Here is a 16169-nt window from a genome sequence, read left to right as displayed (position 1 = left end):
AACAGTTCGTCGTGCAAAAATATATTTGACAACTTTAAAAATCTACCTAATATATTTTTCTCTCTTCTTCTGTATGTTAAAAAAATAAAGCGTAACTTGTGCTTCCGTACAAACCCTGTGGTCATAAGTGACTTTGCAAGACATTATTTTGGAATCAAGGCGAAACTGTTTATATGTGCTCAATGTACGTGGCGAATGGGGTTTAGGATCACCATGGGAGCCTGTCACGTGACAGGAACACTTCTGGCGGTTACAGTGCGCTGAAGGACAAGAAGGGGGGGGTGACTTGTGCTCCCTGGTTTTGACCATCTTGCTAAAAGAGAGTCTCTTGTGCTTCCCTTACATGAGAGGCACATGCAGGTATCAACTGAACATCTCCAAGCATGGGAGATGCACAAGTCCTTGCGTTAGAAATTAAACAAGTAAAGCAAGCACACTTCCTCCTCCCTATCTGTTGCAAAAACCCAAAGCCACGCATAAACTGGTTTATAGCGCAGGTTCTCTTCTCAGGAGCCTATCTATAAAAATCCAGATCTATTTCATTCATCATAGACGCCGGTGAAATGGAAACCAGATGGTGGCACTACGAAGGTTAGGAGTTTGGGGATGCAAACTGAAGTATATTTGCAAGAGAGTAAGCCCCACTGAGCTCAGTAGCACTTACTCCTGGGTAAACAAGCTTAGGATCGCTCTGTAACTCAGCTGCAAAGTCACCAAAACTTCTCGCACACCCGTCAATCAAGCGAACAATAATTTTCAATGTACACCTGCAGCATACAGATCTATCCTGTGAAATGCTAAGATACCTACGGCAGCAAAGTCCTTGTTTTCATCTGCCCATATGCATCTCAACAGCTTTACTGGGCCAAAGGTGCAGTATTTCGGGGTCTAATCTCTGTTGACTGTGATCTTCACAGTGCTGGGTGGACCTAGGCTCATGGCCAGGAAGCAGGCTCAAGCGTGTTACGTAGTAACAAATGCGCATCTGCATACACCATGCAGTGTTAATATGATTAATGTGATATATGTGGAGGTTCCAGTTTTGCAAAACAGGTTAGAACTGTGCTACTACAGATCAGCTCACTAAAGCCTTTTCTAAAATGTGAGCCCGCTTTGAAAGGTTGGTGCTGGGGCACACGGTGAAGCAACTGCCCGGCCATTTCACCATCATCTCAGCACACATCCTGTTTCAAGACTGGAACCCCCACCCGCTTGGGATTGTGCTGCGTTTTTTCAGAAGCAGATATATCCATTATGAAAATCAAAACACCCCCAAATCCACAGTGTATCTACTAAGACCCGGAAGGCGACTGGATTGAAGACTCACACTGGTTTCAGGTGAGAACTTACACTTGGTTATTGAGTACCCAGCAGTTCAATCTTCCAGTTTTCCTCTAAAATTACAAAGTATGCTTATGGGTGGCTGGCACAAGTTTTGACTTGCAAGCTTAATATTTCATATATAATCATGCTTGATATTTGCAATTGTTCCTCATCAGTGGCAAAACAATGATTTTTTTTTCTCCTTCAAGTATGGATATCCAGTTAGCAGTATTTCATGTTCCATAACGTACACAAAGGTGCACATCATCTGAAGTGCTGCATAACCCATCTTCCTTGGTCGTGGTGCAGTTGTTCTTGCATCTTTCATATTTTCTTTAAATAGAAAAAAGAGTTAACAAAGTATTATCAAACACCACCAAAGAGTCCTCAGTGTCACTGGAAGTTGTTTATAAACAGAGCACTTGAAAGGGGAAAAGGGAAAGTTCTCGGTAGTGCATGTCAAAGTTCCTTGTAGCTCATGGCTGGGATGCTTTAAATGAGACGGGAAAGAAGAAATCTGCACCCACATGCTTTTCCTAGTCTTTGGAAAGCTAAGTGTCAAAAAGCAGAGGATGCTTCCCCCCTCCAGTCTTCGTATTAAGCCCGATGCTGATGAATGATTGTCTGCCTTTTAAAAGATACTTGAAACCACAGCAGGCGATATCGTCGGAACTGCACTTTTGCAAGTTCTGCAAGAGATCCAAAGAGCTGCATGGCAGAGCAATAATTTCCCCAAAGGGAGATGAAGGGAAAGCTTTGGTTGCCTCGAGCTTGTTTGTTGTTTGAAGAAACGTCTGTTTTCCTTGCCAGTGGAGGAAAAGTGCTTGCAAGTTGACAAAGCAGGAAAGACACTCAGATTTTGGATAAGAAGCAAGCAGAAATGCAAATGGCTCCTGTCATTTGCAGCACAAATGGGTCCGGATGACATCTGACCAGTGCCGAGTTTCAGTCATCTTCTCGGCACATTGGAAAGTTCACAAAAGTGAAGACGTTGAACTCAATCATTATCGAGAAACACAGGAAGATGACGTAGAGAAAGAGGACGCAGAATCCCAGTTTCTTGTCAAGTTTCCATTTATTTAAGTGGATCCCACCCACCTGTAAGAACAGAAGATAAAAATCAATTGACGTACAGGCTAAAAGAGGCCTTCTAAATCTAATAACTGCACCAGGAATCCGGCTTCTGTGGTGTATTTCTTTTGCTCACCATCCCTTATAGCAGATTAAATACTGTAAGGGTCTTCAGAAAGATGGTGTGTGTGTGTGTGTGTGTGTGTGACTGGATGGCTTAGGACTGCATGGACCTACAATAATGGGGTATGGTATCAGCTAGATACCAGGAAAACATTTTTCACAGTCTGGGTAGTTTAGCAGTGGAATGGGCTGCCTAAGGAGGTGGGGAACTCCCCCTCACTGACAGTCTTCAAGCAGCAGCTGGACAGCTACTTATCCTGGATGCTTTAGGCCAGGGGTAGTCAAACTGCGGCCCTCCAGATGTCCATGGACTACAATTCCCATGAGCCCCTGCCAGCATTCGCTGGGGAATTGTAGTCCATGGACATCTGGAGGGCCGCAGTTTGACTACCCCTGCTTTAGGCTGATCCTGCATTGAGCGGGGGTTGAACTAGAAGGCCTGTATGGTCCCTTCCAGCTCTATGGGTCTGTGATTCTATGATTCATTTGTGGGAATGTGGAATGAAGCATTAAGCAACCTCCTCTGCAGTGAATCAAGACACACATGAAGTTGCCCAATACCAGATCAGGCAACTGTCCCAACTAGCTCAATACTGATGACTCTGCCTTTCCCAACACCCTCTACTGAGATTTTTTGCAGAGATGTCTGGGTTTGAGCCTAAGACCTTCTACATGCAAACAAGGGCTCTACTACAGAGGAACAGTCTCTCTCTAAAATATGGCATTCCTAGCCCCTTAAAAGGACTGGGAAACTTCAGCTGATGCAAAATGCAACAGGCCATTTCTTATCAGGCTCTGGCCATTGTGCCTCAGTTACCCTGGTCCTTAAAGTCACCGGCTACCTACGTCCAAGAGAGCCAGATTTGTGTAGTGGTTAAGAGTGGTGGCCTCTAATCCTGAGAGGCGGGTTTGATTCCCCACTCCTCCTACACATGCAGTCAGCTGGGTGACCTTGGGCTAGTCACAGTCCTGCTAGAGCTGTTCTCAAGGCTCCTTCAGCCCCACTTCCCTCACAGGGGGTCTGTTGTGGGGAGAGGAAGGAAAGGCGACTGTAGGCCACTTTGAGTCTCCTCTGAGTAGTGAAAAGCAGGGTATAAAAACCAGCTGTTCTTCAATTTAAGGTGCTAAATCCCATCATGATCTTAAGCCCACGTACTTGAAAGACAGCCCCTCCCGAAATGAAGCTTGCAGCTATTGCATTCCTCACAACAAGATCTTCGAACAACCCCCTTGTTCTAGAGCAGGGGTAGTCAACCTGTGGTCCTCCAGATGTTCATGGACTACAATTCCAGTGTTTGCTGGCAAGGGCTCATGGGAATTGTAGTCCATGGACATCTGGAAGACCACAGGTTGACTACCCCTGTTCTAGAGGATAGGGAATGTTACACCCAGGTCTTTTCTGTTGCTGCCTGACTGCTACAGAATGGGTGAGGCAGGATTCTACCTTTGGGACTTTCCAATGTGACTGTGAGGCAGAAGTATTTAAAAGAGCTTATGGGAAAGCTTGACTGGAATATGGCTTACTTGATTATGTATTTTTTGAAATTACCTATTTTTAAGGATATGTTTCAATTATTTTAATAGATGGTCCTTTTAAATAGTTTTTATAGTTTAATATATTGGTTGTTGTCCCCTGCAAGGTATTTAAACATTCTAAGCTGCAGAGAGATACTCTTGGCCTCAAACCGGGCCAGGACCTTTTTGGTCCTGGACCCGACCTGGAATGATCTCCCGGAAGAACCGAGGGCCCTGACGGAGCTGGCAAAGTTCCGCAGGGCCTGTAAAACAGAGCTCTTCCACTGGGCCTTTGGTTGAGGCTGGGTTAGCAAGTTCAATGGACCTCCCTCAAGTCCCGCTATAATATCTAGCATACCCTTGTTAGTTGACTGCAGGAGGGAGGAGGGATCTTGCCTTCTCAGTATGTTTTAGCTGTGTGTTGTTTTTTAGGATGGGGTTGTATGGGGATTTTATATGTAACCCACCTTGAGTCTAAGGTGGAAGGTGGGCTAGAAATGTAAATAATAATAATGATGATGATGATGATGATGATATAACCATCCTGTATGTTCTGATAATGGGAAGGTTGACTGTTGCTTTTAGAGCTGCCTAAAATGTCAAGGAAAGGCATCTCTTGGGATGTTTCACATATTCCAATGAACTGAATTGCTAACAGGTGAGCACACCTTGAAATACCATCATTTTCAACCTGACGGGATGCAGATATTTGCTAACACAGTAGGAATGGACTTACAGTGAGAGCTACCGATCCTAACAGGAGCACAACAGAATAGACCAGTCCTTTACTGTTGATCTTAACCTGTGAAAGATTAAAATGGAAAAAGGTATCTTTTAAATCAAATCAAACAGTGCATTAGCTAAAACACTGCTATTTGCCCATGTAATATTTCTTCATTAATCTGTTTGGGAAAAATGATCTAAAACAATTAACTAAACTCATCCTTTAGGGCAGTGGTCCCCAACCTTTTTATCACCGGGGACCGGTCAACGCTTGACAATTTTACTAAGACCCGAGGGGAGGGGGTAATCTTTTGCTGAGGGACGCCGTTACTGCCACCTGAGCCCCTGCTCCACTTGCTTTCCCGCCGGCACCCCGGACTTCTCGCCACCCATTGGAGGGTGCTGCCATACCAAGGGGGAGCCCCAGCCATGACGGCTGCTGGAGAGCACCAAAGGTGAGCCGGCGGCAGAGAAGCAGGGCAGCCCCTGAGGCAGCAGCCGGGGAGGACGAGGAGGAGCCGTGGCCCGGTACCGACTGATCTACGGACTGGTACCGGTCTCTAGACCAGGGGTTGGGGACCACTGTTTTAGGGGAATCTTCCAGTAACAGTGACTAGAGTATACTGCTGATGGTCCCAGATACCATTACCCAAGAAGATCTATCCCCCAGATTGATTTTGAGAAGATTCATGTACACTGAGTTTTCCGAGGACTGTGCACAGAAAGAATTAGAACACCCAGGGAATTCAGCCTTTGTACTCTAACAAAGAGAAATTCCAAAGTATATATACGTACAGCTGTTCCATAATTGACAGCCATGGTCTGTAAGCCCCATGGTACTCCAAGGCCCACCAGAATGTCAAAGACATTGCTGCCAATGGTATTGGACACAGCCATATCACCAAGTCCTGCAACATAAACATTTCATACATAAAACCCCAACATTTGCCATTAATGATTATCTTCGCATCAAGCAAAGAATATAAAGCACAAATAAGGAGCAGGTCTAGATAACCACCTAAAATAGGTTTAGCTGTTGTGACCTGATGCATTGTAGGTTGTGAACTGGCTAGAGATGCCTAAGAATAAACCTCAGTGCACTGGGGAACCAATATGGCAATAAAATATTCAAAATGGACTTTATTGTAGAGTCTTCTCTCTACAATAATTCTTTATTCTTATAATTTCACACAAGTCCTAACGAGTTTCGCCTTACAGCTTTTTCAAGGGATAATGGTTCTTAGGAAAATACAAAGGTAAAATTAGTGGTTGTTCAACAATAATAATTACATATATATTAACAAATTAACAAGTAATTGTAATGAATATATACTTAAAGTATGTATTCATGACAATTACTTGTAGATTTGTTAATATATACGTAATTATTATTGTATCCACCACTAGGAAAATAAGCTCTTCAAACATCACTTCAGTAACCAGTGGATTTTAAATTTCTGCCTCCTGCTTTATCTGCCAGTTTGGTGTAGTGGTTAGGAGTGCGGACTTCTAATCTGGCATGCCAGGTGTGATTCTGCGCTCCCCCACATGCAATCAGCTGGGTGACCTTGGGATATCAGGGCTCTCTCAGCCTCACCCACCCCACAGGGTGTCTGTTGGGGGGAGAGGAATGGGAAGGTGCCTGTAAGCCGCTTTGAGCTTCCTTCAGGTAGGGAAAAGCGGCATATAAGAACCAACTCTTCTTCTTCTTCTGCCCTGATCTGCATAGCTCAGGCTAGCCTGATCTTGTCAGAAGTCAGAAGCTTAATAGGGTCAGCCCTGGTGGGAGGCCTCCTAAATTAACCAGGGTTGTAACATGGGGGCAGGCAATGGCAAACCATCTCTGAACATCTCTCACCTTGAAAACCATAAGTCAGCTGTGAGCATCCACAGAGCAGGATGCTAGTTGTAATGCTGGACTCCCTTGAATTAATACATGTAAAGTCTCCAAAATGGCCAATTATGATTGTTAATGTGTTTCTTAACCCCAATTTTAACAACCTCTTCCCTGTAGAATTCGTTTTCTTATTTTTGTAGATCTTTCCATAACTATACTGTTTATCTAATCATGTCCATCTCTTTCTTCCACCTCCATCAGATATGCTTGAGTGATGTTACCCAATCTTGCATTAAAATCACTGGTGATAATTAAATTGGTCTTAGGGAATACGTTGCACATATTTTCTAAATAGTTTTCCGCTGCTATACAATTTTGATATAGTTGAACTACAATTAGGGAATATACATTATGATTGTCCAAAATTTCTGTCCAGATTTTCACTGCCATAGCCACAGGTGAACATGGTTTCAACTTTGACACATTTACTATTAGGGAGGAGGCAACAAGACACGCCGAGCCAGCACTAACCCTTGTTGACCATACTTTTATGCTGGTGAGCAAAATCAGTCATAACCAGGGAGAAAGATATCCTTGGCAGCCCATGTTTCTTGTAAAAGAAGAATATTGAATTGGGTTAGATATTCTCTAACCTCAAAGGAATGGAACTTCTCAACCTACCCTACAATAGTCCAAGAGCACATCTTGAGTGTGAATTTAGGTTGATTTTTGAGTCATACATTAGTAGATGCATCTATCTAAAGAGACAATATCATGATCAAGGCGAACCATAACAGTCAAAACTATGCTGGGCTTTCTTTGGGGGTTTCCCATGCTTAGATCTGGACCAATAGCTATCTCACTACAAAAGCTATTATTTTACTTTTTCGCTCTTCATTAGGCCTTCATGAAGGTCTTCTCTGAATATTGTCTAAAGGAGGGATTATTTATAAACAGCCAGAAATCTAAAATCATGGTCTGGTTGAAAGCAAGAAATATTTTTGAGTATAAATGAAAGTTAACGGAAAGAAAATTGACCACGTTAGACCATTAAATTATCTGGGTATAATATTTTGAACAAATTTAAGCTGGAGACTACATCTGAAAAACTCAGCTCTGCCTTAACAGCATTTTCCTCCTCCACCACCACTGCTTCATCTATCAAGTTGTTGATTTGGCAACTCTGTTTTGGAAATACACCTAAATGTGGTTGTACGTATTAGATAAGTGGAAGAATCTTTCTGCAGTATCTTAGGGCAGGCCCTGGGACCTTGGAATTACAGTAGCTTGCCATCATCATTTTTAGAGGGCTTTCAAGGAGGAAATGCTTCAGTTATTTTTATGTACTTATAATATTATGTCTCAGGAGATTGAGAGATGCTATACTGCACAAGAAAGAAAGCTACACAATTAACCACACTAGTGGAGCACACATCAAATGGGGGACTTTGGGCTTCCTGCTCAGGAACAGTAGTCCCCACTTCAAATGCCAAACATGCATGGAGACAACTTCCCAAACCGTTGTGACATCTCTTTGGGGGAAGGGAGAGGAAATTGCCTATTCAAAGCCAAAAAGCTCAGAGCACGCAAGAGATAGCTCTTTGGCCCTTGGTGCTACTAAGATTTTAAACAAGTCACGCAGACCCATAATAAATGTTAACGTAAAGACCACAATCTGAATGCAGTACAGATGATACCTTGTCTTGCTACTATTAAACTGGCCATGCAGTCTGGTACGCTGGTTCCTGCAGCTAGGAAAGTAATGCCCATGATAACATCAGGGATCCCCAGAGTGTATCCAATTATTGTAACCTATGCAACAATGGAAAACACAGCAAGTTGAAAACAATAGAGGAGCCACTTTTGCCACTGCATTCCAGCTCCAAGTCGTGATTCTTGAGCATGTGGGTGTTAGCATGAATCAAAGGCATAAACATCCGCATTTTAGTAATTAAAATAAAATTGCAGCTACAACCTGACTCACCACGCGTGAAAAACCAAAAGCACTTGCAGATAGCAATGGTAATTGCAGAGAAGAGAGTAGTGTGTGTGCGGTACAAACTTCTAGCACGTTTCCTATTCATTTACGAAAAATTGCTGATTGATTGATTGTTTCAGTTTATATCCTGCCACTCTCCATGGACTGCCAAACAATGTATGAGGCACCAATGGGTACTAAGGCTATGTTCAGCTCACTTTCATTGCACTACTCCTTTCCTGAACATGTATGCCTTTCTCCTTCAAATGACCATAGAGAACTGAAAGCACAAAGCAGGAATTAAGAAAAGGGCTGGATGCACATAAGACTGGATACTGCATTATCATATTACTGGCCTCCTGAGTGTCATCCACACCAGAAAATCCAGAAGGTGAAATATTGCAACAACGGTGAAATGCCCAATGTGCAAAGCTAGTCCAAGTTTCAAGGTGGATAAAGGCTTCATCGCCCATGGGTGTACATATACTACCATATTTTGTACCATTGTTACTTTTGATCAAGCAAATTTGGGTTGTGAGCAAAGGGAAGATAATGGAGTAAGTGTGCACTATACCACCTTCAACACTCCTGAAGAAATTTGTATCCTGACCAGGGAACAGATTTCTTTGCCACGTGTAAGCCTAGCCATCCTCTAATATATCTGCTGTGACCCCCCCCCCCGAACTGGCTCTGGATTATGATTCAGAAGCCACAGATGAGGAGCTTGGGGAGCCAGACACGTGGTCTACGGGAGAGCAGGGGACTCAGAATGATCCCCACGTGGTGCTCTCTCTGTTCTAGGGTCTGTCTCTGAGGAGCCTGCAGATATTTTTCAGTCCATTTAAGCGGACAACTGTGCCTTCCCTCACAGAGTTTCCCTTTATCTTGTGCTCTGCTGAGCAGTCTTTTTTTTTCTTTGTTTTTTTGGGGTCTTGGGTGGTAGATTTAGCTCCAGATCTTTCCGAGTGATAAACTTCAGGGAAAGGTTCTGGCTGTCCAGGAGACCAGTGGCTCAGGAAGCCTGAGACCAGAATGATGGCATGTGAGAACGGTCCAGTTTTTTTTTTATTCACATTTCTCTAGCCCAACCTTTTTCAACCTCTTGACCATGGAGGAAGGCAGGCTAGAAATTCAATAAATAAATAAATCCCTGCTCTAGCCAAAACAGAAATGCCCGTAAAGACATTACCTTTGCATTCACACATGCACACAACACACACAGCTTTCTTCTGTTTACTAATAGCTGGGGAAATCTGTGTTTTTAAGCTGATAAATCTGAAGAGTAACTGGCATGGAATATATCAAAGAAATCACTAACAAGATCATGTTTTAACTACAGTTTATTTAGGGGGGAAAGAGGTCATTAAAATACTGAAAGGGGCGTTGTGGCTTAGAAAGGGGTGGACATCTGATGCCATTTCCTGACACACTAGCGTCACTTGACCCCAGAGGTAATATTTTCTGAACAATGAGGCAGATATAACCCTTAGAAAATGAAGCTACAGGAGGTTGTGCTCTCTCTCTCTCATTCACTCTTAAGTCTAGCCTCTTCTTGGCTTCTGCTGAAAACTCAATGCTAGCTCAATCAAGAGATCACAGATTCATGTTTGGTTAGTATGTCAATCTAGGATATCCAGGATCAAGAGCTCACACTCCTGTGAAGTTCACTGGGTGACTTCGGGCCAATCACTTTCTCTCAATCTAATGCACCCCGGGGGTTGTTAAGAGGATACAAGATCCATGCTCACTGCTTTCAGCTCCCAGAAGGAAGAGTGGAATTAAATCATACATAGAGAAAGAGAGATCACACTTTTAATTCTCAGCTGAATGTGGCCCTCTGTGAGAATCCCTTCACAAACTTGTGGCAGTGTTTAAATGCTAACCAGAAGTGCATGTATCTTTTACATATTTTTCACTCAAAGGGTTCCCAAGGACTAACACCCCATCTCATCCCCCACCCAGCCAGCCGGATGCCTCCCAGAAGACCAGAGGCAGGAAATGAGAAAGAATCACTGACACAGTTGCTTTTCCCCAGCAACTGAATTGCACAATGAACTTTTCCTTTAGTAAGACAAATATCCTTGCATTTTAATATAGATGAATGCTGCTAGTTCAATGATTATGATGTTTTACGCTTTATGATTATTCCGCTATCATAAATTGTATCTGTTTTACTGGAAACCACCTTGAACAAATCTGGGGAGGTGGTATATAAATATTTTGATCATCAAATGGATAAATCAATTCACTCACCAACCACACCATGAAGTAAGAAAACAAAGCGATCCACAAAGTAGATAAAATAAAGGTCACCATGAAAAATTTCTCCCATCGTGGTTTGCTGCAGTTTGGGATGGTGAAGAAAAGGAGGAGTATCAACGGCCAAGTCAGCACCCATCTGACTCTGTCAATTTTTCCTTCTGGATAAAGTGAAAGAGAAAAGAGACTTTGAGGGTTATTGTGCAGTCATATTTATACTGGGACACAATCAGAAGAAAACTAAGTCAAAGTTGGTTATGGTTGTACATTTTGAACTGCAACATCTAAATGCAGTCTAAAGTTCAGGAAACTTAAATGTGCGCAGAAACACAGCACAGATGTTTCCTTTTGGCTTCTTTCTTCAATTCATACCTTAATGTGTTTCGATGTCGTAAAGTGATACAGCTCTATGCATTTGGTCATAACTCACATGTGCTTAGATGCTTTCATATCATTTCTGGCCAAAAGGAGCTGAGACTAGAAAGACTTCACAACCATAGTGTAAGGTTTTCAGATCTACACTTCGTGCATGCCCCTTTCAAATTGGAGAGAAGCCCTAAATCTGCTCTGGCATTGAGGGTGATACTGGTGGAACATACTGTATTTGTCTTCAAGAAAGGCCTCTGTGGAAAAACAGACAGCAGCACCTTACTGTGCTACTGCCGATTCTGCCTAGGTAGTAGACCCAGGTACGGTGCTTCACCCTTCCCTACCAGCTATCTCTACCTGCTTCTCATTGCCACCAGAGCAGCTCTGCAGATCTCCGTCAAGGTGCTCAATCCAGGGAAGCTGCGGAAGAAACCACTGCCCTAGTGGAATGTGCATTTGAACTGCACTTCTGAACATGCAGCATCTCCTTTACACAAGCATATTGTGAAGTGTCAGTTTAGGGTAAAATTACTTCCTAATTGATTCCTGGTAAGCAAGTAATAGGAATGAGAGGTCAGCATGATACTGCAAGTCCAAAAACTGATTAGGGCGTAAGAACACACTGGCATGGATCCTAAGGCACTGTTCTATTGGTGGAGGAGATATGAGAGTGTTTTGCTCTCTCTCTTTCTCTCACGTTTACGCACTTTGCCTTCGGCCCAAATCTGCGCAGAGAACAATAGGATTGCATAGTGTTAAATACCATTTCTATGGAGGCTGGGAAAGATGATGCCTCTTGCAGGATGAGCCAATAGCCTGGGGTCTCTACCTCCCTATTCCACCTCCCAGGAACACCCTACAACTGTTACGCCATCCTTCCAGGAACTGCTGACAAGGATCCAGGTCTTTGCCTGGCATTAATTCCAGCCCCCAAGGTTTACATATTGTAACGGCTTACTCATGCCTTCTGGCCTTGGCGCACAAGATAAGACCAGCTTGACCCTGCTCAAAACATTCCCTCCTCCGACTTATGGGGAAACTACATTCTGGAAAGGAACATACTGTAGAACTATGTTGTTGTTAAGTGCGAAGTCGTGTCCGACCCATCGCGACCCCATGGACAATGATCCTCCAGGCCTTCCTGTCCTCTACCATTCCTCAAAGTCCATTTAAGTTTGAACTATAGAACTATAGTCAATTTCTAATAGAACTATAGTCAATTTCTAATAAATGAATGATCAATTGGAAGGTTGCAATTACCACTAGGCCATCAACAGGGAAAACAGTTGCACTCAAGTGTGAGTCTGCTTGTGGCATTCAGGATGTCCAGACTCATTCCACTATTAAAATGTGTTAAAGAGGAAGCATATTAATTAAAAGTTGTTATGCACATTTCTCTATCCCGGTTACTCAATCAGCTAGACCAGAGGTACTCACGTGGTGACCTGTAGACACTCACGTCCACAATAACCATCAACCAAAGAGCTACATGATTACTGTAGTTCAGAGTTTGTGTTCAGAGTTATCCAGTAGGCTTGAGTAACTCCCACTGATTTCAAAAGGGCTCGCACTTAAGAACTTCCTAATGAATTGCTCACATTAAGGTCAAACCTGTATCCCACTCATCCATTTACAGTGTAACCCAAAATGTCATAACTTCATTTTACTTCATAGTTCAACCAACAAAATGCATTATGAGGAGGAACTCTTCTTGTCTTGATTCTTCTGCCCTGTCACTTTCTTCCACCATTTCCGAGAGTTTCAAAAGAGCCACATGTAGATTGTGAACCATGTAGTGTGTATCACTGATTATCAGAGCTTGGGCATATTTTAGATTTCTGGCCATTTTTCTGGGATCAGTGGTAGTCTACCAGATCCTCGTTTGTATGCAAGTTCCATCTACATGAGAAACTGAGCATTGAGCATGCTCTGGGTGGAGGCATAACACTGAACACTGATACTGGGAGCCTTCAGATAATTGGCAAAAGGATTATTCCCAAATCAAGCAGACAAGACAGACCAGGGTAAAAGAAAAGGAAGTGATAGTACAATAGTAGAGTTATAGGCAGTCTACAGACATGGTGGCATCCTTAGGACTTTGACTGGTTCTTCATGGCATATCAACTTTGTTCTCTTATTGTTCAAAACAGCCTTTTAAGCTTACCTGGTGGTGAAAACGGAGACAGGTTGTTATGTTCATTTTCCTCTTCTTGGTTATCAACATGAATGGCCCCATTTTCAATATTCTCATGTTTCCCATTCTGAAGCACTTTGCCATTGGAGGAGTGGATCAGTCGCTGACGCTAGAAGACATGTAAACCAGTGAGTACTGCAGTCATATTAGGAAAGTATTCAAGTTTAAAAAAAACTTTTCATAGCAGAACTTCATCTACTAAATAAAACAAAGTTGCAACTGTTGCTCATCAAGTGTCTTCTGTGCAGGCATACATATGAACTGCACATGAGCAGGCCTGCCATTGGATAGGTATTTACATTTAAAGCCTCCGGGGGATGCCACACATCAAAGCCAGAAGCTTGTTCCCACCCAGAGAAATCAAGCTCCTGTGTAGCAGCACCCCCCCCATTCAGTACTTATAGCATCACCAAGCCAGAACATGCAGGAGAGCAGGAGGGAGGACATGTGTGCCAGCACAGAAGACACTTGATGAACAACAGTTACAGGTAAGTGTAGCTTTGTTTTCATCATCAATATTTTGTACAGTCTCACATGGGGATTCCAGCAAGCCACTCAACAAGCAGGGGGGGCATGCTCTCCTTATTTGAACAGCAGATGAAGGACTGCCTCGCTCACTTGAACCTCACATCTTGCCTGCAGATCCAAAGCATAGTGATTTATAAATGTGTCCACTGATGACCAAGTGGCAGTTCTACAGATCTCCATCAAAGGCATTATCCAGAAAAGCTGTGAAAGAAGCCAGTGCCCTAGTGGAATGTGCATGAATGTAGGCATGTGAACAATTTTTTTTGTACCATTTCAAATTTGGCCTGAAACTATTTGGGTTGAATCTGAAATGAACAAATGCCTCTTCACTTTTCCCATTTTGGCTAACTCGATTCGGCCGTATTAAAAAAGTTTCAGGGATTTTGCACATGAATGACCCCCCTGCGCCTTCTCACGTCAAACGGAACAGGCAGCTGCCTAACAGCTGTTAAAGATAACCATGCCACCCATTCCCTTTAATAGGGGTTAGCAATGATCCTAGTCAGAAGAATGACTTTTGGTTTGAAGTTCCCTTGCTAGAAAGGGGTGGTTGCTGATTCAATCTAGGTCAATTGTAACACTTACGCCTATGGTGACTCTGTTGGGGGTAAATGGCTTAGGGGTAGGATACTCTGACCATGAGAGGACAGAAAAGCAGTAGTCCCTTTGATATTGATACCAGGGCTGCCTCACTAAGAACCTCTACTTAAATTGGGACATGGACTATTGTGTGTCTCCAAGGGACTAAGCTGTCTGCTTGTTCTTCTTTATCAGGGAAAACATTTCATCCATTTTGGAAGAGAATAGAGTGCAACATTCGAAAGATAAGTCCTCAACTTAAACCTTGTTTCCATATACAAGGCCATTGGTCAATCATATGTGATGCCTGATAACAATGGTGCTCACTATGGTCCATGCAGCCAAATCCACAGAATGCCATCCCTCATTAATTTGCTGATCCAAAAGTTTTCTGCTCCAAATGCAGCTGCTTGGGTCCTCACTGGTACACCTTGGAGAGTCCATATCCAGCCTGTGCTGATGCAGCTGCATTGGTTACTGGTTGTGGCCCAGGTCAGATTTACGGGTCTGGTATTAACCTTCAAGGCCATTTGTGGCTTGGGCCCCACTTATCAGAGAGACCGCTTGACTCTATATGCCCCCTGCAGAGCACTTCACTCTGCGGCAGCTAATCTAATGGTGGTCCCTATCCCAAGAGAAGTTTGCCTGGCCTTGACCTGGGCCAGGGCCTTTTGGGTCCTGGCCCCGACCTGGTGGAATGAGCTCCAGGGAGAACTCAGGGCCCTGACAGAGCTATCACAGTTCTGCAGGACCTGCAAGATGAAGCTCTTCCAACAGGTCTTTGGTTAAGGCCAGGGCAGTAGGATCGGAGGCCCCTCCTCAGGTGATGTCAGTCCAACAGGCAAACTCCCACCCACATGATGGTTGCTGTCTGGTGGACTGGGTGGGGGAGGGTTAACATCGGCCATCAGTTATTTTGTATTGGATGCTGGTTTTATGTGGGGTTTTATTAAATCAACTGTTCTAACCCAACATGAGCCATTCTGGAAATGGCAGGCTATAAATCTAATCAATCTATCAATCAATTTAATGGTCTTTGTATACAGAACTTTAGAAGGGGATGCTTATCTTTTGGCAGGAAACCAAGGAATGGAAGAATCCTCTCCCACAAAAAGAGTTGATCACCAGCCATTATGGTTTCATAGTTAGCAATTCTCAAACCTAATGCTGCTGAAGAATATAATTTTTGTCCCAGAGTATCCAGTTTTCTCCTTTGCCTATCTTTGAGAGCACAGTGGTAGGCCTGATGGTCCTTTGGCTATATCTCTTCTGTAAACGAGGAGGATGGTGGAGGAAAAATTGTCCAATGGCTCCTTCTTGATCTTATATAAAAATATTCTCCCTTTTTGGAGGTAGGCTGAAGAGTTGCAGGTGTTTCCAGAGTTCCTGCATGAGGTCCTCAAGACTGGGAAAGAAATAATCAGGGGAGACTCTGAATAAAGCTGATTCAATATCTTATCTTTGGGACTGTGCTCCAAACTTCTGAGACAAATCACTGTTCTCCAAACATTTGGAGATCCCCCATGGGAGCTGCTGAAGATGTCTCACCTACCCTCCTGTCTGGGCTCGGATCCAATTTTGTTTATTTCGTTTTAGGTTTATTTCCCGCTGCTCTCGGCAAAGCTGACTCGTGTCAGATTTGTTGGATTCAATTGCAGTTTTTTCTCCTC

At 43.4% G+C, this 16169-nt stretch overlaps 1 protein-coding gene across 2 annotated transcripts in view; it reads right to left on the bottom strand.

The window, feature by feature from the left end:
* Positions 1-1332: 1332 nt before the first annotated feature.
* The window catches only part of SLC24A4 (solute carrier family 24 member 4), a 121658-nt gene continuing 106821 nt past the window's right edge, over positions 1333-16169 (bottom strand). For both annotated transcript variants that reach the window (XM_077323527.1, XM_077323529.1), the window contains exons 12-17: positions 13363-13501; positions 10824-10990; positions 8290-8404; positions 5551-5663; positions 4769-4834; positions 1333-2421 (exon numbers count right to left, since the gene is read on the bottom strand). In XM_077323527.1, coding sequence (XP_077179642.1) covers positions 2269-2421; positions 4769-4834; positions 5551-5663; positions 8290-8404; positions 10824-10990; positions 13363-13501 — 753 coding nt within the window. In that variant the 3' untranslated portion in view covers positions 1333-2268. The remainder of the gene's footprint in view (positions 2422-4768; positions 4835-5550; positions 5664-8289; positions 8405-10823; positions 10991-13362; positions 13502-16169) is intronic.

The sequence above is a fragment of the Paroedura picta genome, chromosome 2 (assembly GCF_049243985.1).
Source record: "Paroedura picta isolate Pp20150507F chromosome 2, Ppicta_v3.0, whole genome shotgun sequence".
Taxonomy (NCBI): domain Eukaryota; kingdom Metazoa; phylum Chordata; class Lepidosauria; order Squamata; family Gekkonidae; genus Paroedura; species Paroedura picta.
Note: the sequence above shows the minus strand (reverse complement) of the source record. Positions and strands in the feature narration are given on the sequence as shown.